The 22,639-nt window shown below is 39.7% G+C and overlaps 1 protein-coding gene and 1 pseudogene across 5 annotated transcripts in view; both read right to left on the minus strand.

Moving 5' to 3' along the window:
• Positions 1-182: 182 nt before the first annotated feature.
• Positions 183-6,439, minus strand: LOC131813578 (mortality factor 4-like protein 1; annotated as a pseudogene).
• A 149-nt stretch (positions 6,440-6,588) lies between these two features.
• MTRF1 (mitochondrial translation release factor 1) overlaps positions 6,589-22,639 on the minus strand; it is a 50,349-nt gene continuing 34,298 nt past the window's right edge. For 4 of the 5 annotated variants that reach the window (XM_059143967.1, XM_059143970.1, XM_059143969.1 and 1 more), the window contains exons 8-10: positions 16,636-16,772; positions 13,464-13,562; positions 6,589-8,443 (exon numbers count right to left, since the gene is read on the minus strand). In XM_059143967.1, the coding sequence (XP_058999950.1) occupies positions 8,333-8,443; positions 13,464-13,562; positions 16,636-16,772 (347 nt within the window). In that variant the 3' untranslated portion in view covers positions 6,589-8,332. Of the gene's footprint in view, positions 8,444-9,429; positions 9,559-13,463; positions 13,563-16,635; positions 16,773-22,639 lie in introns of all 5 variants that reach the window. The other variant, XR_009346879.1, reaches the window with a different exon arrangement.

The following is a 22,639-nucleotide window of genomic DNA, read 5'->3' on the forward strand; positions in this document are numbered from 1 at the left end:
GTGAAAAAATTAAAAAGACAAGCCATAGTCTGATATATATATATATATATATATATATATATATATACATATGTGTGTGTGTATATATACACACACACACATATACATATACATATACACACATATATATATAAGATTTTTATTTGTAAGGGTGCCTTGCTGGCTTAGTCAGCAGGGCATGTGACTCTTAATCTTGGGAGTTGTGAGTTCAAGTGCCACAGTCAGTGTGGAGATTACTTAAATAAAACTTTAAAAAGTTTGTGATACATAAACCCCATAGTCAATAAAAACATGAGGAAGCTGCTCCATGTCATTCATCCTCAAATGAATGCAAATTAAATTCATGAGAAAACCCTACATACCCATGAGAATGGCTAAATTTAAAAAGTTCAAAAGTGCTAAATGTTGGTGATGATAGGTAGCCTTTGGAACCTTCACATACTAATAATAGGAATATAATTTGGTATACTCATTTTAGAGAACTGGTAGTTTCTTTGGATGTTAAGTAGTAATTTCTCCTAAGCATTTATTTGCCCAAGGGAAATTTTTTTTTCTTAAGATTTTATCCATTTTTTTGACAGAGAGAGAGACAACGAGAGAGGCAACACAAGCATGGGGAGTGAGAGAGGGAGAAGCAGGCTTCCCGCAGAGCAGGGAGCGGTGCAGGGCTTGAGCCCAGGACCCCCTGGGATCATGACCTGAGCCAAAGGCAGATGCTTAATGACTGAGCCACCCAGGCACCCCTGCCCAAGGGAAATTAAAACATATGTCTACAAAAGACTTATGTAAGAATGTTCATAGTATCTTTATCTGTAACAGTCAAAAACTGGAAATGATCCCCGTGGGCATCAATAGGAGAATGAAAAAAATTATGGTATATTCATACAGTGTAATACTACTTGGAAATAAAAAGATACCTCCTTTGATATATGCCATAATGTGAGGTTTCAAAACTTTTATATTGCTCTAAAGAAGCCAGATATACAGGAGTACACAGTGTATGTGAAGTTCCGAAATAGTGAAAATAAGTTATGGTGAATATAAATCATGTCGGAAGAAAAAAATCTTATTAGAGGCTGCCACTGTTGGAGGAAGGATTTTGGCAGATTGCTGGGTCAACTGGAAAGGAACGCAAGGGAAATTTCAGGCGTGATGCAAATGTCCTCTTTTTGCTTGGGCTGGTGGTTACACGGGGTATGCAGTTGCATTTAATTTACTATAAATTATACCCTCTCTGAGGAGAAGCCACTTCATAATTGGTGGCACTAAATAAAGTTGCAGAATTCTTTGCCAGGAAATTGTGAAGATCCTTCCGTCATTCAGTAAGAATCTTTTTATCTTGAGGCGAATAAGTCAACACTGCTCCAGTTCAGCCGATGTGGCACTCCATGTACGTGGGATAAAGGTGAGGTGACTCAGGGCAATCTTTAAGGAACTGACATACTGGGGTCTTTCAAATTTGTAGCCAAGTAGCTGAGCTCCCAACATTATATTCTGGTTTTTAAAATTCCTGCCAGAACTTCATTAACAGCATAATCCTTATTTTCTGTGTTTCCTCAAGATTTCTTAGAATTTGCATAATCCTTTACAATGGAATCCATATTCTTCTTCACAGTAATATAGAACTGTTTTTGCCTGGTAATTATGCCTCAGTCATTAATAATCCATGGATTTATTTTTATTTTTTTTATTTTTAAGATTTTTATTTATTTATTTGAGAGAGTGAGAACGAGAGAGATCAGAGGAGGAGAGGGAGAAACAGACTTGCTGTTGAGCATGGAGCCCGATGTGGGGCTTGATCCCAGGGCCCAGAGATCATGACTTGAGCAGGAGGCAGATGTTTAACCTACGGTGCCACCCAGGTGCCCCAACAATCCATGGTTTTAGTTCTTCAGAAATATTTTAACTTCAACTCTGTTCATCAGTGTTTCCAACAGCAGATCTACTCTGGCCCTTTTCTTCTGAGGAGGCTGAGGCATCTCACTGGTACGGCCACCAATTCCATTTCGGGGTGACTTCAACATTCTTATAGATCAGACATCCTCCTTCCTGGGGCAGCCCCTCTAATCTTCCCCTCTGAATGTCACTCCTGATTGACCTTGTGTGTGTGTGTGTGAGTGTGTGTGTGTGTTACTGATTCCTGAAGTTCTGTTTCTGCAGACTGGTTTCCATGCATCTTGAGTACTCGGCTTTCGGGAACCCCTTCGTCCCAACCACTGTAATGTATATAATATTTCATTTGTTTGTTCTTTATGGCAACTTTTACTCACTTGGTTTCAAAAAAAGAAGCCCATGCAAACACAGCACTCACTCAGCTCCCCAGAATTTAGGCTTCATGCTATTTATAAGTTAAGTCTCCACTGTGCCACCTCCTGCTTCGTGAGCATTCGGTCCCTTTCTCTCCACAACCTCTAATTCAGGTCCTGTGTGCACTCAGGGGTCACTAGTTTGTCATCCTGGGCCCCATCTGTATTGTTTTTCACTCTCATTTTTAAATAGAGTATACAAACTGTTCACTCTTTTATTTCCATACCCAAAATAACTTGCACTGCCATTAATCATTGGCTACTAGAAGAGCTTTTGATGGGTCCACTCTTGTTCAATTAGAGAGGGCTTAGTAAGTGAGCAGCCTTGGACATGACTTGTGTTCCACATTATTTAGTAGGAAACAACTTGACGTACAGCACACATACAGAAAAGAGGAACAAATAAAAATTGTAAATGCAATGAATTTTTTTTTTAAAGATTTTATTTATTTATTTGACAGAGAGAGATCACAAGTAGGCAGAGAGGCAGGCGCAGAGAGAGAGAGAGAGAGGAGGAAGCAGGCTCCCTGCTGAGCAGAGAGCCCGATGTGGGACTCGATCCCAGGACCCTGAGATCATGACCTGACCTTAACCCACTGAGCCACCCAGGCTCCCTGCAATGAATTTTTTAAAAAAGATTTACTTATTTGAGCTGAAAGCAAGACACCCAGCTGACTGAGTTGCCCAGGCACCCCGTAAATGTAATGAATGATCACAAAATGAATACACCTGTGTAATATCACTCAGGTTAAGAAATAAGACACTACCAGAATCTGAGAAGCAGTCCCCTCAACAGCCTCCTAATCACTATTGACCCCTGACACAAAAGTCAGATAATTTTAAAGATAGTTTCTTTTAGTTTTTTGACTGTAGTAGTTTGTTGATCTTAATCCCTTGACTAAATCTTAATTAGAAATATCTCTAAGTTTGTTTTTTCTTTTTTCTTTTTTTAAGACTTTATTTATTTATTTGTCAGAGAGAGTGAGCACAGGCAGACAGAGTGGCAGGCAGAGGCAGAGGGAGAAGCAGGCTCCCTGCCAAGCAAGGAGCCCAATGTGGGACTCGATCCCAGGACTCCAGGATCACGACCTGAGCCAAAGGCAGCTGCTTAACCAACTGAGCCACCCAGGCGTCCCTCTAAGTTTGTTTTCTAAATAAAGTTTGTTATTCTTTGATATTCTAAAGGTGCTATGCATATGAGGCAATGAACTTTGGCTTTTCAAATTTTTTACAAGAACCCGGATTTATCACTGGCTTATAAGTTGATTCCTAACATTTTTCTACTAACAGTTAAAAGATGTCAACTTTAGGGGCGCCTGGGTGGCTCAGTGGTTAAAGCCTCTGCCTTCAGCTCAGGTCATGATCCCAGGATCCTGGGATTGAGCCCAGCATCCGGCTCTCTGCTTGGCAGGGAGCCTGCTCTGCACCGCCCTCCCCTGCCCCCCCACCCCCATCCTCTGCCTACTGGTGATCTCTGTCAAATAAATAAATAAAATCTTTAAAAAATTATAAAAATATTTAAAAATGTCAACTTTATCTTCCTAGTTTGGAAGATAAATTGGTCTACCTGAATCAAGTAGGATTACAAGGTTAACTGAAACTCATTGCACAAAAATAATATGTATAACAATTGAATAATAGGTATCCTAGATCTTTGCTACTCTAAGTGTTGTTTGTGAGTCAGAAGTAACCACCATCACCTGGGAGCTTGTGGAAATGAAATGAATTGTGGAAATACAGAACAACAGGCCCCAGATCTTCTGAATTAAAATCTGCATTATGGTAAGATCCCCCAAGTGACATGTATATAGACAGAGGTTTGAGCAAAAACACCACCCAAGATTTTTCTGGGTTCATAAGTTCCAACTTTTGTTTTGAAATTTTTTTCCCCTCCATAAAAGTGTGTGCTTTAAGGAAAAGCCAGAGCTAGAGAATGAGGGAAGGACAAAGACCTTGGTGGTGATACGAAGGTCTGAACTTCCTTCTGGAAAGGCGGAGCCTCCCTTTGGTTGAGGAAGCACTTTTCCTTTTGTCTTCATGCCTTCTTAGAGTCCTTCCTTGCCATGTATAGAATATTAATACCAATTATCGAATGAATAGAACAAATTAATGCCTCTTTCTCTTGCTTCCCTCTTAGAATTTTTCACTTCCTTAAATTAATGATTTTTTTTTTTTGCAGACATCATGCTTTGAGGCTTATAGTATTTAGTGATTTTTTTCTGAAAATTTTTTAAATGACATGTGATTTCACATTTGACATCATATAGCAAATTAGACTATCTTCATTTTGCCTTGATTCATGCAATGTTTTAATTTACATTTCCTTGGATAAATGTTTCTTTTATAATTTTTTTAAAGTTTTTTTTTTTTTTTTTAAAGTCATCTCTATGCCCAATGTGAGGCTGAAACTCATGACCCCTAGATCAAGAGTCTCATGTTCTTCTGACTAAGCCAGCCAGGTGCCCCAGGATGTTTCTGTGACGTAAACCACCTGACAATAAAAATCAGTTTCTAATGTTTACCCTAAAACTCCCTATTTAATTGAATGTTCTTTCAAATTAAATCAGATTCTCCAGAGACATCGATTACTTTAGAGGGCAATGCTTACCCCTGGGGAAATAATAATGATATTGATCCAAATAGGATTAAATTATCTCTCCACTTAGAGAAAGTGAGAGGAAAAACAAAGGAAAGCTTTCTTTAAATAATGTCACCTATTAACGTAGAAAGAACAAGAACATCGCCATTTTTTAAACTCAAGCTGATTTGGGCAAAGCAAGAATCATTAATTGATGTTAAATCAATGAGATGAAAGGTCACTGGGTACATTCATTACAATTTGGTGTAACAAATTACCCTCAAATTTGCAGCAAAAATAATTAATTTACTCAATTTCTTAGAGTCAGGTATCCAGAGCAGCTAGTGATGCGCCTCTGGCTCAAGGGCTCTCTCGTGCAATTACAGTTAAGCTGTTGACCAGAACCGCCATCGTGTCAAGCCACCACTAGGGTTGAATGATCTGCTTCCAAGCTCACACCTGTGCTAGTTGACTGATCTTAGTTCCTTGAGAACCGTCAGAACAAGGGTTCCAGTTTAGTCACACAATGTGGGCTGTTCCACAGAGCTGCTCACATCATCTAGCTTCCACCAGTGTTGTTAGAGTAGGAAGTTAAGTTTTAACAAGATGCCTGCAGGACAGCAAAGTGGGAGGCAAGGCTAGCCTTGGTGGGGGTGGAGGGGATGCGGGGGGAAAAATCAGAAACCTGGTAGCATTCCAAAACAAAGCCACAAGAAGCTGGATCAAACCAGACAGGCCCAAGACAAAGGCCAGAAACCCTGACCAAGTAAGGGAGAAAGGCATGAAAACCTGCTCCCCACCACCTAAATCCCCTCCCCAAGTAACAAATATTCCACCAGCTTCCTCTGAGCTCACCTGTTCTCACATCTTGAGAGTGTACTCTCACTTTAATAAACTTTCTTACTTGCACTGCTCAACTGTTGTGTCTGGTCTGTCTTTGAATTCTCTCTTGGGATGAGACCAAGAGCCTCCTCTGACAATTCGGAGACAGGCTGGATGGACGTCTCAGGGCCTGGGGGGTCTCCCCAGTCTACCCAGCAACAGTGTGAGTGGCCAGAAAGAGAGGCAGAGCCAGAGGCAAGTCTTTTCATAACCTGATATTGGAAGTGAGAGTCCTACCCCTTCTATCACATTCTATTAGAAGACAGTCCACTAATCCAGCTCCTGTTCAAGGGGAGCAGCTAACACAGGTGCATGAATGCCAAGAATGAGATCACTGCGGTCATCTGAGAAGCTGCCCGGCTTCTCCACTAGGAATCACATGTTGATATAATGCCAAAGTGTTACCCCACAGATTACCTACTAATTATTATAAAGAACATGTGCCATTTTAATGGAGTGATTTGACGGCTTCCAAACTCAGCATTACTGAGAGCGGAACGTCCTGATCCGATACACTGTGAGTTTCACATTATCCAGGAAGTAGTCTTGACAAATGTGTTAACTGAAATTAATTTTTAGGTTTAGTTTTACTTTTCAGTACGTTGAATGGATGAATAAATACCTTGAGGAAGCAGTCAGACAAACTGAATGTGGGTCATTCTATAAAACAACTTTGTGGGACTCTTCAAAATGTCAACATCATGTGGAAAAAAGGTTGAGGGTTTAATCCAAACACTGAAGACATACAACCAGATACAATCTGTGACTCTTGGCTAGATCCTGGATTGTACAAAACTAACAAGCAAAAACGCTAAAAAGACATTTTGGGGATAACTGAAGAAATTTTAATATGTGATAGATCATATTATATAATTATTATTTATTATTATACAATTAAGTATAATAATGAAAGTTATTATTTCGTAGGACAATGTCCTTATTCTTAGGACATGCTGAAATATTTTGGTGTGGTGTTACAAGGTCTGCAACTAACTTTTACATGGTCCAATAACCACCACAGGTATGTGTGTGTGTACATAGAGAGCAAAAAACAATTATAGCAAAATGGTTATAGTAGAACTCTAGAATGTATACTGTTCATTGAACAATTTCCTTCCTTCTTTTTTTGGGGGGGGGGCTCTATTTCCTTTTTTTTGCTTTTGCCTTTTCAAATTTTTATTTAAATTCTAGTTAGTTAACACACCATGTGATACTGGTTCCGGGAAAAGAATTCAGTGATTCATCACTTACATTCAGCACCCAGTGCACATCAGAAGTGCCTTCCTTAATGCGCATCCTTCACCCACCTCCCTCCATCAACCCTCAGAAGGTTTTCTTTTGTTAGGAGACGCTTATGGTTTGTTTCCCTCTCTCTTCTCACTCCTTATCCCCTGCTCCCATATGTTCGTCTGTTTTGTTTCTTAAATCCCACATGTGAGTGAGATCACATGGTATTTGTCTTTCTCTGATTTACTTCGCTTAGCATAACACACTCTAGCTCCATCCACGCCCCTGCAAATGGCAGGATTTCATCCTTGCTGATGGCTGAGTGATATTCCATCGTAAGTATTACCGCATCTTCTTTATCAATTCTTTGAACTCTTTCCATAGTTTGGCTATTGTTGATAATGTTACTATAAACACTGGAGGGCATGTACCCTTTTGAATCTGTATTTTTGTATCCTCTGGGTAAATACCCAGCAGTTCATTGCACTGTTTCTTAAAAATTATTTTAAAAACTTCTTCTGGGTGCTTGAAAACTCTCAAAGTAAAGAATTGGGGGGAAAAAATATGACTTCAATGTTTATCTCCTAATTCCACTGGCCTTAGAACTCTATTTTAGCTAATCTTTCCGGGGCACATAATTTTCTTCTGAAGAATGTCCAGAAAAATAACCTCTTTCTTTTTGACTCAAGAAACTTCCAGAGAACAAGTACTAAATACATCACATCACTTGGTATTAAAGTTGGTGGCTTCTATTTTGGCTCTGTCACTCAACTGGAAGCTCTGTGAGGTCAGGACTGGGCTCTATGGACATCACTGCACAGAACGAGGCACAGGGAATTACTCACGTTATACTCCATCTGTAGATGCTCTGAAGTTAAGCCAAAGAAAAACGAGAAAGAAAAGCCAAGCGGTGAGTTCACTTTAAATATTGGCTTGTAGTTTATACAGTACAGAATTAGTTCCACTCTCCGAGAGCTCTACAATTTATATCCTGGAGATGCTGTTATTGAATCCCATTCTTCACAATTTTTGTATTTGTTTGTTTAAAAGAAGTAGTTAAAAACCTAATTTTAATATGATTTACAATACTTTTCTTGAAATACGGTTTACAATCAATTTATAATCAATTTTCAAAATTTCCTTTCTCTTTTAAACAGTGCATCCTTGTTTTCTGCTTGAGGAGTTGGACGGTACTTCATAAGCTCTTCAGTCAAGAAATGTGACTTACTCATTAAAAAATATATTTGTACGTCCTTGTAATTTTAGCTGTACTTTATAAACAGCTGCTTCTTGATATAGGTCCATTTCCTTTATATAATAATAAATAATAAATCTGCACTTATTTTGATTTAAGGTTTTTGTCCAAAAATTCAATAATGGCTTCTTCATCTGCTGAATGAAGGAGTCTCTGAATTAGCTGATCCAGACACTTCTCCCCACATAAAAATTCCTGGTAAAAGAGTTATTATAAAAACCTGATTACTAGAAAATAAAGGAGAAACAAAACAAAGAATTAAATGTGTATTTACTTTTGTTTCTTTGCAGTCACTTTTTTTTTAGGATTTTATTTATTTATCTGACAGAGAGCTCACAAGTAGGCAGAGGCAGGCAGGGAGAGAAAGGGGGAAGCAGGCTCCCCGCCGAGCAGAGTTCCTGATGTGGGGCTCGATCCCAGGACCATGAGATCATGACCTGAGCCGAAGGCAGAGGCTTAACCCACTGAGCCACCTAGGCGCGCCTACAGTCACTATTTAATAGCAACAACGGATTACTAAAATGGCTCTGTAACATAATGGGCAACTTTGCTAACTTGGGAGGATCCCCAGTTATACTGGCTTCTCATAAAAAGTGAATCCAAAAGAGTAAATAGAATTCTACTCTTTCTTTGTTTACATTATCATTTTGTTTAAAAATCAATCTTCTGGGAGTTGGATTTTTTCAACAACTCTGGAGACAACAAAACAAAGATCTGAATCTCTCTTTAAAATTCCTTTGCTTGATGTTCCTGACAACAGGGTTCTAGGATCTCAAACCATCTTTGGGATGATATGTTTGCTGAATCCCTTCTCCTTTTGTTCCCTAGAAAAGATAAGGCTTTTTCACTTTTGTCCTGAAAATTTCACCCTTGTCATTCAAACATTATTTCCCAAGGGCAAAAAACCTGCAATGCCTCACTCAAAGCCCCAGGCACCTTGCTGCCACTTGAACCCGCACACCTGAGCCCTGCTAATCTCTGCTCACCATTCCTGGGACCATTCCTGTTACACTTCTCATCTCAACCTTCAAATTTAGATTTTATTTAATCTCTAAGTGGGTTATACTAGTTGTGTTTCTTCTTAAATTGGAAATATGGCAGTTTTAAAATCTAGAAGCCCTGTGTGACCAAAAGAAGACACATGCCAAAATATTTAGGGGACAAGCATTTTGAGTGTATACCTTGCTCCCAAATGGTTCACCAACAGCACAGGAGATAGAAGAGGAAGAGAAGGCAAATGTTCACAGCGGCTGCATCTACGCATAGGGTGTATACTGAACCAGTCTTTAGACATATATACTTGAAATTTTCTAAATAGAAAGTTCAGAAAAATAAAAGCTCTTATGTTTACCCCAAATAAGTCCACTGGGTGAAAAGTGTTGTTAGACTTCCCCTTAGTCTTCCCTACAGTTCTTCTCTGCAAGTCACTAAAATAACATTGAGTACCTTTCCTGTGTCATGGAAGTTCTGAGTAACAGTTGTTGGGAACAGTGAATTAGCACAGTCTCATATTTTAGAAATGTTCAAAATCTAGACATTGGCTTAATGGAAATATTTCCATGTCAGCATCTGGAACACAGAACATTTAAAATTTTGATATAGGCATGAACTTTTTTTTTTTTTTTTTTTAAAGATTTTATTTTAGAGAGAAAGCAAGGAGGAGGGGCAGAGTGAGAGGGAGAAAGAGTCTTGAGCAGACTCTGTACTCAGTGTGGAGCCTGATGCAAGGCTCCATCCCAGGACCCTAGGATCCCAATCCAAACGGAAACCAAGAGCCAGGAGCACAACCGACTGCAACACCCAGGTGCCCTCGTGTGAACTAAACATATATATGGTCTTTCTTGAACGGTCTTAAGGTTGAATTTTATTTTATTTTTTGAAAGATTTTATTTATTCATTTGCCAGAGAGAGAAAGAAACAGAGCACAGAAGCAGGGGGAGCAGCAGAGGGAGAAGGAGAAGCACACTCCCACTGAGCAAAAAGCTTGACTCGGGGCTCAATTCCAAAACCTTGGCACCATGACCGGAGCAGAAGGTAGACACTTAATGGGCTGAGCCACTGAGGCGCCCTCTTACAGTTGAATTTTAGGTTAAGAATATACATTCAGCTTTCAAGTTCAACTGTAGGGGAAAAGATGCCTTACTATCTTTGTATCCTACAAAACACCAGCATATATTAAAACCTCAACTAAACTTTAAAAGTAAAGCAAAAGCCCTATGATGAAGTTTTAAAATTAAAATTTATACCATTTTGAGCATAATATGGGGAACTGCTTATAAAATCAGTATGCCCAGAGCTCAAATTATCATGGTGTTGCCAAGGTGATTTCATCATTTGGAAATTATGTTAAAAGGATTATCACTCTTAACTGACAATCAAACCACATTTAGAGTTTGATTGGAATAATCAGAGTGCCAGAGATACAAAGACCAAAGATGAAGGACTTGGGGAAGCTCATTTTCTAGTGACAGAGCTAGGCACCACAACCAGCACAAGAAATTAAAAAAGAAGCAAGTGGAAGCCTGGGTGGCTCAGTGGGTTAAGCCTCTGCCTTCAGCTCGGGTCAGGATTTCAGGGTCCTGGGATGGAGGCCTGCATCCGGCTCTCTGCTCAGCGGGGAACCTGTTTCCCCCCCTCTCTCTCTGCCTGCCTCTCTGCCTACTTGTGACCTCTCTGTCAAATAAATTACAAAATCTTAAAAAAAAAAAAGAAGCAAGTGAGGGCTGCAAGGTTAATTTTAAGAAGGTAGCATCAGGAAAGAGTTTAGGAAGGAAGAACAAGTTTGCATTAGATCTTAAAAACAGAATAGGTTTTTTTTTCTCCAAATAGAGATAAGCAGAGCATTTCAGTCAAAAGAATGAGGACGAAGTAAGGCACAGAGACAATGTGCAAGCATAAAGGGCAAGGGGAGATTTTCAGTTCAGGGAGGGATAGAGGGCAGATAGGCTGATGTTATGGAATCTGCACAAAGACTTAAAAAACAGACTAAAAACATAAAACAACAGATTACAGGGTAGTCTGCACTTACGATCTAGATGAGTAAAAATAAAAATAAAATTACCTACAACAGAACCCACACTAAGAATATGAGGTGATCTCATAGAACCCAAGGATAGAAATGGAAAGGCTACTGCCACCGCCCTGGGAATGAAGCTGGCCACAGGAATAAATGAATGTGAGGACTGATATCAACAAGATTCTTTCCATTCAGTTCTATTTTTGATCCTTTCAATATCAGCTTCATCTCCCCCTGAACACTGCCTTCTCCTCATGGCTTGGAAATGTGGCTTCTAACCTCTTATCCGTTTTACATATTTCAGTTTCAGCCGAGAATGGCTCTCTTTGTCTCCGGTTTAAAAATGCTCGGAAGGAACTAACTCATTGGTGGGGGCTCTTTCAGATTTCCTCCCCAAACAAACCAATTATTGTCTTGAGTCAGGATCATGATCCTGTAAGAGCAGAGCAGCTTCATCACGAACTATGTAAATGGAGTAGGGAGACCTCAGGCTCTAAGACCTCAGCTGAGCTGAGCGGAGTCCCACAGACATCCACTTTCTTCCCTGTCCACTCCTTCCACTCTGACCTGTGGCTGTTGCCTCTGGGGTTAAGGCCCTTATCCCTTTTCCTGCCTCATCTATAACTATTCTGTTCCAAAGTTATTCACTCCAACGAGTCTCTTTATTGTCCTTCATACAGATTTTAATGTTTTACTACATTTTTTTTTATGACATTACCAAACTTTTCCATTTCACTAATAGGGGATTTTTTCCCCCTTTCAATGGGCTGCTTAGTCATTATGAGAGCACACAAATATAATTTCCCTAATTATTTCTAAATCTGGCATGTTAGTTTAGTTAGTAATAATATGTTAGCATGCACGCCAAAGTCAGATATTTTATAACTAGAAAAGCCACTTAACCTGCCACTGTTTCAAGACTGAATATTAACTCAGGACCTAAGGGCTAGTCTAAAAAATATTACCGGTCATAAGAATGCAGTCGTCTCAGGGAAAACCATCACCACTACCAGAAAAAACAACTGAAAGAATATGGTGTAATCTGAACAATATGGCCAAACATGTTTGGTTATTACTGTGTGTTTCCTGAGGAAAGGGAAGTTAACAAATATTTTCTCCTTTTTGACAAGGCTATTATTTTCCTATTTGAGACAGTCTTAAATTGCTAAAAAGACAGAGGAAGTGGTGTAAGATACACAGAAATTTCTAAACATTTTAAAAACACAGACATTGCTCTTATAAAATTAGGACTTTACTTTTGAGTATAGAATGGGACAGAATCAACTGAAAGAAGCCCTAGGTATCACATGACATCAAGGAAAAAAAAATATCAGAACCTTCTACCTCTTGCCTTTTGTACATAGTCCTTTATGAGAACCAGTTCATTTTCCCCTTCAGGGGAAACAAAAGGGGAATTTTCCTGTACTTCATCATTAATGTATTAATGCCAATGGTCTGGCTAAATGGGATTTAGTTAGGTTAATGTTCAAACCATGTTAACAGGGTCTTTCCCCAACAGCATAATCATAACTCCTGAAACTCATGAACAATTCATCGTGCTAGGCAGAACTCTAAGATGCCCCCTGGTGTACACACCTTGCAGAATTCCCTCCCTTACATGGAAGCAGAAGCTGTGAATATGATGGAATATCACTCAAGGGATATTAATCAGTTGATGTTGAGTCATTCAACATATTACCAGCGTGGGCCTGACCTAAACAAGTGAGCCCTTAAAAAGGCTTATGCCATTCCTGCAAGAGGTTCAAAGTGGGAGAAAGCGTACAGAGGGGCCACTTAGCAAGCAACCTGCTAGTGGTCTTTAGGGCCCGAGGGCAGAGAACTCTGCTCTGCCTGCTAACCATAAGATAAGAAATATTACTTTAAGCCAAAAACTTTGTGGTAATTTGTAACACAGCAATAGGAATCTGATACAATGAATATATGCATACTGAATATACCTTAATACACTGTGATTGCACAGCAAAGAATCTGGAGTTCAAAGAGACCTGTTTCAAACTGACACTAAGACCCCATTTCTGACCAAGAAACTAATATGAATGTTTGCCTACTTGGGGATACAACCTTAAACTGGCTTCATGATTTTAAGTTACTTGATAATATTTTAGATAGAACTCTCTAGAATATGAGTACACATTCTTTGAAAAGCAAAGGTACATAAAACATATTAAGTTGTATTACCTTAATATCACGAACTTCGTATGCTATTCTGTGGTCAGTTACTCTATCCTGGGTGAAATTATATGTCCGAATTCTCTCTGACTGGGCTCTTGTTCCCACCTGTGCCACAACAAAAAAGTAATTCATGTTTTAACTTTATAATTGCCTTTATTACAATGGGAAACATACTTATAAATGCCTTTTCTATTATAACAGCTTCAGTTTTTTTTTAAGATTTTATTTTTTATTAGAGACAGTGAGAGTGCCCTGGGTGGGGAGAGAGACAGAAGGAGAAACAGACATCTTGCTAAGCAGGGAGCTGATGCAGGGCTCGATCCCAGGACCCTTCGACCTGAGTCGAAGGCAGACCCTTAACTGACTGAGCCACCCAGTTTGTTTTTTTAGGTCATCTATACAAAGTGACAAGGAACAAGAATGGGTAGAACTTAAAGACTACAGCTTTGTAAGGTTATGGAATAAGAATGAGTATTTCTTCAGTACTTTAAACTCCAAATATTTAAAACGAAATTATCTTTGCACCCCAATCAGTTCTTCCTCCTGGCTTCTATAAATGGCACCACCACATGTCCTTGGTTCCCAGTGGGAAACTCTGACATCCCTCAACTTACGTAACATTTCACAGGCACTTACTACATGCCAAGCTTTGACACAGACGCTTGGGGGAGAAACCATTTTCAATTCATCATATTCTCTACCTGCCCATTCCCGCTGATTTTAAGAGTCTCCTGTTATAATCTGCCCTTTTCATTTCTATCATTCAAGGACTCATGATTTTTCACCTTCCTTCCTGTAAAAATCACCTGATGAATCTTCTAAGTCTCTGCTTACAAGTACTGCCCTGCTTAGTCTGCCTAAAACAGCTTTCTGATTAGTTTTCTTCTTTCATTTCTTCCTGTCTACTAAGCAGAGACAATTCAACTCAGCATTCAAGGCACTTCACAATGTAGCCAACTTTTCCCAACATTATTTCTGAAAATTATGTGAACCACTATCATGCCACTTACTATACCATATCAAAATTATGGGCATGCCTGTTTACTCAGCTAAAATATCATCTCAAGGGATGTCCTTCCCACACACTCTATCATCCCCCTTTCCAGCTAGCAACACCCGAGATAGATTAATGTGCTCCTTTGAAACCCCTTACACTTGATTTTCTTCAGAGCACACTACAGTCTGCCTTAGGCTATGGTTATTTGTATTTCAATCTCATCTCTACTACATCCCCAGCACACCTTCTCTCACTCACTTTCACATAAAAGAAAAAAAAAGATTTATTAATTTGTCAGAGAGAGAGAGAGAGAGAGCATGCACACAAGCAAGGGGAACAGGAGAGGGAGAAAAGCAGGCTCCCCACTGAGCAAGGAGCCTGATGTGGGACTCTATCCCGGTACCCTAGGATCCTGACCTAAGCCAAAGGCAGATGCTTAACCAACAGTGAGGCGTCCCTCACTTTCACTTTTTAAGACTAAAAAAAGACATTTGTGTAACTTAACTTTCTTTGCTCCTCAGGCAAATGATATGACACTAAATTAAATATGGCTGACCATCAGGAGAATTTTTTAAAATTAAAGACTTTAAAGTCTAATCTCAGATATAACAAAGCAGGGATTATGGATTTTTAGAACATTCTTCAGGCCATCCATTCTGCAACCAGCCAGGTATAGAAACTACTACCCCAAAGTACCGTATTAATGCCCAGGCTCCCACCCAAATCAATTATGTCAGACTCTTGGGCACTGGGGCCTAGGGGATATCAAAGCTCTTCAGGAGATAAATGGAACCAGGGTTGAGAACCTGACATAATGCCTTCCTTATAAAAGCTACTATATATATTAGTTGAAGCAAAAACTTCTCTAAGCATTAGGAATACCTACTAAAAAGTTTCACACAGATGGATAAGATAATTGGGAGACATGGAGGTCTTTTCTGGTGCTTGAAACCAGAAATTTCTGAAGAGGACACAGAAACACACACAACTTACACCAGGCCAATCCTGAATTACTTATTTTTAAAATTACTGTGTGAAACATCTGGTACTAAAATGCCAAATAGCAAGTGAATCCCAATGTCTTTTATTAATTCAAATGTCACTGATGGGGAATTCTTAGTGTTTATGTTACCACTTATGTGCTAAGAAGCAATGGTTTGTTAATGGGCATTCCTCTCTGCAAATGTATATACTGATGCAGGACAACAATCTAGGATTACAAAAGGATTAATAGTCCATTAATCCCATCACTTTTGCTACTTGGAAGTTAGAAAGTGGGTAAGGAGAGCCTGAAGGGCAAAAGTGTGAGAGCAGGACATCTTGCCTAAAAGAATAATTAATGGTTAAGTTTATATAATTCATTGTCCTGAAAGGCCACAAAGTCTTGCAAATTTTGTGTAGCATACCCACCAGCGAACAACACAAAAGCAGTTATTCCACTTTCTCTTCCAACCTTTCTCAAAGACCAACTTTACATTTTTTAGGATTTAAAATCCTATAATCTGTTTACTTAAAACAGTGACATTTATTCATTTTGCTTAACATGTACCTACATATTTGAATAAATAATACTACACATTTATGAAGTACAAAATTCAGAAAGTATAAAAGTATATAGCGGACATAAATCTCTCTTCTACTCCTGTCCCCACATCCTATCAGTAACGATCATGATTACCAGTTTTTTACAGTGCCACTTACTTTTGATCCCATAGGGTTTTAATAAAAGAGTATAGGTTTTTAAATAAAAAAATCTCAAAGTCCCTTAATTTCCAGGGAATTATTTTATCTTTTAACCTAACCTCCTCTCAAAACAGGCATGATAAACATTGAAGGGAAAAGCTGGGAGATAATCCTGAGTTTATGCATATCTCATTGATTCATTTGCAAACTGGCACATCCAAATTTAGCTATAATCAGTCTACCTGCATGAAATTACTGGTTATTTACAAATAAGTGTGTTTCTCTATGCTATAAGATAGTCCCATTTGATCAAGAACAAATGCTACATTTTCTACAGAAAATGATGGCTTTTGTGCAGAGGTATTATTATTTTTATTTTAAGAAATCTCTACACCCAACATGGGACTCGAATTCCCAATCCTGGAATCAAGAGTCACATGCTCTTCTCACTGAACCAACCAGGTGTCCCACAGAGGTACCACACTGTGTAAGCCTTACCTGCAGTTTTCTAGTACTTTGTTGCTGACATTTGTCTTTCTCAATAATCTGCTGGTAGAGTCTAGCTCTCAACACACGCAAAGCTATTTCTTTATTTTTAATCTGTGATCGTTCTTGTTGGCATTCTACTACAAGCCCTGAAAAAGAACAAGGATCAGAGGTAAACTGAAGCTTCCAGAAGCCAGATTAAGACAGAACTGAGATGTCAATGATATCTCAATAAAACTGGGGAAAAAAAGATAAGCCTCAGGAACATTTTAAAGGGGGAAAGGCTAATCAGGAAAAGATCACAAAGGATTAAAAACAACTCAGACTTAGCATACTTTAGAAACTATACCTGAGCCATGCTGATAAAAGCAGTAGATGGCTATTTTGATTCTGAGATCTGAAGGAGATATTTCAGATGAGAAGACAGGAAGCAGCTGCATCTACAGATGGTTACACATACTTTCATTTCCACAGCTCTGCCTCTCCCTCTCAGCTCATTCGGACAGACAGCCCAACACAGAGTCTCACCCCCACACAGAGCTGCTCCATTCTCTGTTTTAGTCAAGGAGAACTCAGCTTTGTTCCTTAACCACAAATTCGCACAGAGCTGATGTTTTAAAGATGACTTTCTAAAACCCAAGCGTCTGTCAACAGATGAATGGATAGGGGCGCGTGGTGGCTCAGTCGGTGAAATGGCTCAGGGCATGATCCCAGGCGCACAGGGTGCCCCACACAGAGGGGAGCCTGCCTCACTTTCTCTCACTCTCTCTCTGTTCTATCTCAAATAAATAAAATCTTTTAAAAACTAGATGAATGGATAAAGAAGATATGGGGTGTGTGTGTGTATAGATATTTATAAATGCATATATTTAGGAGTTAAAATGGTGGAGGATTGGGGGACCCTGAGCTTGCCTCATCCCTCGAACACGGCTAGAAAAATATCCGATCATTCTGAGTGCCCAAGAAATTGATCTGAGGACTGAGAGCACAAAATGCACATCTACAGGTAGAAAAACAGCCACTTCACAGAAGGTAAGGGCTGTGGAGAGTTGATTTGGGAGAGAGAAAAGCTGGGGGTGCTACAGAGGGGAGGGGGGAGTCCTGATCATGGGGAGAGGAGTGAGAAGAGAGAGTGAGAGAAGCAGCAGGCAGGGGACTGCACAAAAAATACTATTGCCCAAAATCAGTGATTGGGAAAAGGAGAGGGGATGACTATTGCTAGTTTTTATAATCAGCAGAGCACCAAGTCTGAAGTTTTAGAAGACTGTGCCATGGATGGGGCTGTGCCTGGGGGGGTTTAGTGCTGCTCTGGTAGGAAAGGAGGGTGGAGACCTGGGAGTGGGCAGAGTGGTCTGAGCATCCGCTGGGTCACGTGGGTAGAAAGAACTCCTCTTTTTGGATTGCATCTGGGAATGGTGGCAGAGCCTTTCTGGAGACAGAAGAAGTACTGTCAGCGATGTGTGTCCATGTTCCCTAATAGAAACAGAGACACCGGCTGAGGGCAACAAGCCTTGGTGCTGGCTTTTAGCTGCACTTTACCATAAACCACCGTGCGGTGTGTGACTACTTTTCTGGGACAAACCAGCACCAGCCAGCGAGGTGAGACCTTCCCCAAGAGGATCAGCGTGGGTCTGTGCCATGTGGATCCCTAAAATTTGGAGTTCTGAAACAGAGCCGTGTGCCTGAGATAAAACACAGGAGTACTGTGCTGCCCAGTATGCAGACAGCTTAGACACAAATAGGGTGAAGGCAGGGATCTGACAGAAGCGGGGGACACAAGAGGGGTGATGGTTTGCTCATCATGTGCTCATGAGCACTTCCTCAAGAGTGCTGGTGCGAACTCCCTGCTCCAGGAGAGAGAGCCTGGCACAGTGATTTTCTCTCCTGCCCATTAGCGCTGACTCACTTCAGTGAGCAACACAGTGCCACCCAGTGGCGACTAAAGCAGCTTACACCACGCTCCCCCACCGCCTCACGGCCCTGCCAGTGCATCTCCACTAGGGCAAGTTGGACTGAGAATCAGCACAGCAGGTCCCACTCCAGAAGACCAACATGGACCCCTTACAGGCACCAAGTCTACTCATCACATAGTGCTGCAAAGCTTCAGCTTTAGGGAAAACAGGATCTACCTTTTTATAAAAAAAGATTTATTTATTTAACAGGAGTAATAGATATGAATAAAAAAATAAGACCCATCCATATGCTACCTGTAAGAGAATCGTTTAATTTATTTATATATTTTTAAAAAGATTTTATTTATCTATTTAAAAAAGAGAGACAGTTAGTGAGTGAGAGACCACAAGCAGGGAGGAGGGGCAGAGGGAGAAGCAGACTCCCCGGCTGAGCCTGGTGTGGACGTGATCCTAAGACCCTGGGATAATGACCTGAACTGAAGGCAGATGCTTAACCAACTGAGCCATCCAGGTGCCCCCCCCCCCCTTTTTAAATGATTTTATTTACTTATTTGAGAGAGAGAATGAGTGAGAGGGAGAAGAAACTCATTTTAGATCTAAAGACACCCGCACATTGAAAGTGAGGGGATAGAGAACTATCTACCATGTTAATGGACATCAAAAGGAAGCCAGAGTACAAACTAAAGTTTAAACCAAAGACTGTAACAAAAGTTGAAGGAAGGCACTGTATCAACAAAGATGTCTATCCAACAAGAAGATCTAACAACTATAAATGTTTATGCCCCCCACTTGGGAGTACCCAAATATAAATCAGTGAATAACAAACATAAAGAAACTCATTGATAATAATAAGTAATAGTAAGAGACATTTTAACACCCCACTCACAGGAATGGATAGATCATCTAAGCAGAAGATCAACAAGGAAACAAGGGCTTTGAATGATTCAAATGACACACTGGACCAGATGGACTTAACAGATACATTCAGAACATTCCATCCTAAAGCAGCAGAATACACATTCTTTTTGAGTGCATATGGAACATTCTCCAAGACAGATCACACACTGGGTCATAAATCAGGCCTCAATCAGTACAAGAAGATTGAGATCATACCATGCATCGTTTCTGACCACAATGTTATGAAACTTGAAGTCAACCACAAGAAAAAATTTGGACCGACCACAAATACATGTAGGTTAAAGAACATCCTACTAAAGAATGAATGGATTAACTAGGAAATTAAAGAAGGTATTTTAAAAAATACATGGAAGCAGGGGTGCCTCGGTGGCTTGGTCATCGAGCGTCTGCCTTCGGCTCAGGTCATGATCCCAGGGTCCTGGGGTCGAGCACTGCATTGGGCTCCCTGCTCGGTAGGAAGCCTGCTTCTCCCTCTCCCACTCCCCCTGACTGTGTTCCCTCTCTCGCTGTGTCTCTCTCTGTCAAATAAATAAATGAAATCTTTAAAAAAAAATACATGGAAGCAAATGAAAATGAAAACATGACAGTCCAAAACCTTTGAAATGCAGCAAGGGAGGTTCTAAGAGGGAAATATACTGCAATACAGGCCTGTTTCAAAAAGCAAGAGAAGTCTCAAATACACAACCTAACCTTACAAAAGGAACAGCAAATAAAACCTAAAGCCGACAGAAGAAAGGAAATAATAAAATTAGAGAATAGTCAATATTGAAGCAAACAAAGAAACAAACAAAAAAAACCTGCAGAATAGATGAAGGAAACTGGTTCTTTGAAGAGTTAATAAAATTGATAAGCCCCCACTTAGACTTAACAAAAAGAAAAGAGAATGATCCCAAATAAAATCTTGAATGAAAGAGATCACAAACAACATCACAGAAACACAAACAATTATAGGAGAATATTATGAAAAATTATATGCCAAAGAACTGGGCAATCTGGAAGAAATGGACAAATTCCTAGGAACATACAAACTACCAAAACTGAAATAAGAGGAAATAGGAAATTTGAACAGATCTATAACCAGTAACTAAACTGAATCAGTAATCAGAACAAGGGGCGCCTGGGTACAAGCGTCTGCCTTCAGCTCAGCTGTGATCCCAGCATCCTGGGATCGAGCCCGAAGGGGTGTCCCTGCTCAGTGGGGAGCCTGCCTCTCCCTCTCCTTCTGCCCTTCTCCTCACTCATGCTCTCTCTCTTTCTCTCTCTCTCTCTCACTCTCAAACAAATAAAAATCTTAAAAAAAAAAAAATCTCCCAACAAACAGGAGTCCAGGGACAGATGGCTTCCCAGGGGCTTTCTACTAGGCATTTAAAGAAGAATTAATACCTATTCTTCTGAAAGTGTTCCAAAAAATAGAAATGGAAGGAAAACTTTCAAACTCATTTTATGAGACCAGCACTACCTTAATCCCAAAACCAGACAGAGTACCCACTAAAAACGACAACTACAGGTCAATATCCCTGATGAACACGGATGAAAATTCTCAACAAGATACTAGCAAATTGAATCCAACAGTACATTAAAAGGCTTATTCACCATGACCAAATGGGATTTATTCCTGGGCTGCAGGGGTGGGTAAATATCCACAAATCATCAATGTGATACACATTAATAAAAGAAAGGATAAGAACCATATGATCCCTTCAACAGATGCAGAAAAAAGGTATGTGACAAATACAGCATCCATTCTTGATAAAAAACCCTCAACAAAGTAGGTATAGAAGGAACATATATGAAAGACCCACAGCTAGTATCATCCTCAATGGGGAAAAACTGAGAGGTTTTCATCTATGGTCAGAAACAAGACAAGGATGTCCACTCTCACCATTACTATTTAACATAGTACTGGAAATCTTAGCCACCACAATCAGACAACAAAAAGAAATAAAAGGTATCCAAACAGCAAGAAAGAAGTTAAACTTTTACTATTTGCAGACAATGTTATACTTTTACGTAGAAAACCTGAAAGACTACAAAAAATTTAGAACTGATACAGGAAAATTCAGCAAAGTCACAGCAATAAAAATCAATGCAGAGTCTGCTTCATTTCTATACACCAATAATGAAGCATCAGAAAAAGAAATCAAGGAAGATTTCAAAAAAAATAAAAAAAATTCACAACTGCACCCAAAACCTAACCAAAGAGGTAAAAGATCTGTACTCTGAAAATACAGAACACTTATGAAAGTAACTGAAAAGGACACAAAGAAATGGGAAAACATTCCATGCTCATGAATTGGAAGAACAAATATCGTTAAAATGTCTGTGCTACCCAAAGCAACCCACATATTCAATGCAATCTCTATCAAAATAACACCAACATTTTTTACAGAACCAGAACAATCTTAAAATTTGTATGGAACCAGAAAAACCCTAAATAGCCAAAGCAATCCTAAAAAGAAAAGCAAAGCTGGAAGCATCATGATTCCAGACTTCAAGCTATATTACAAAGCTGTCATCATGAAGACAGTATGGTACTGGCACAAAATCTGACATAAAGATCAGTGGAACAGTATATGTAACCCAAAAATGGACCCTCAACTCTGTGGTCAACTAATCTTCGACAAAGCAGGAAAGAACGTCCAATGGAAAAAAGACAATCTCTTCAAAAACAGTGTTGTGAATACTAACATGCAGAAGAATGAAACTGGACCACTTTATTACACCACACACAAAAACAACTTCAAAATGGATGAAAGACCTCAATGTGAGACAGAAAACCATCAAAATCCGAGAGAAGAACATAGGCAGCATTCTCCTTGACCTCAGCCACAGCAACCTTTTTTTTGTTTTTTTAAGATTATTTATTTGTCAGAGAGAGAGAGAGAAAGAGAGCACACAAGCAGGCAGAGTGGCAGGCAGAAGCGGAGAGAAGCAGGCTCTCTACTGAGGAAGGAGCCCAATGCAGGACTCAATCCCAGGCCCCTTGGTTCATGACCTGAGCCAAAGGCAGTGGCTCAACGGACTGAGCCACAGCAACTTCTTAAAGACACATCTCCAAAGGCAAGGGAAACAAAAGCTTAAATGAACTACTGGGACTTCATCAAGGATAAAAAGCTTCTGTATGGCAAAAGAAACAGTCAGCAGAACTAAAAGGCAGCCTATGGAATGGGAGAGGATATTTGCAA

This window comes from Mustela lutreola, chromosome 13 (assembly GCF_030435805.1).
Source record: "Mustela lutreola isolate mMusLut2 chromosome 13, mMusLut2.pri, whole genome shotgun sequence".
In the NCBI taxonomy this organism is placed as follows: domain Eukaryota; kingdom Metazoa; phylum Chordata; class Mammalia; order Carnivora; family Mustelidae; genus Mustela; species Mustela lutreola.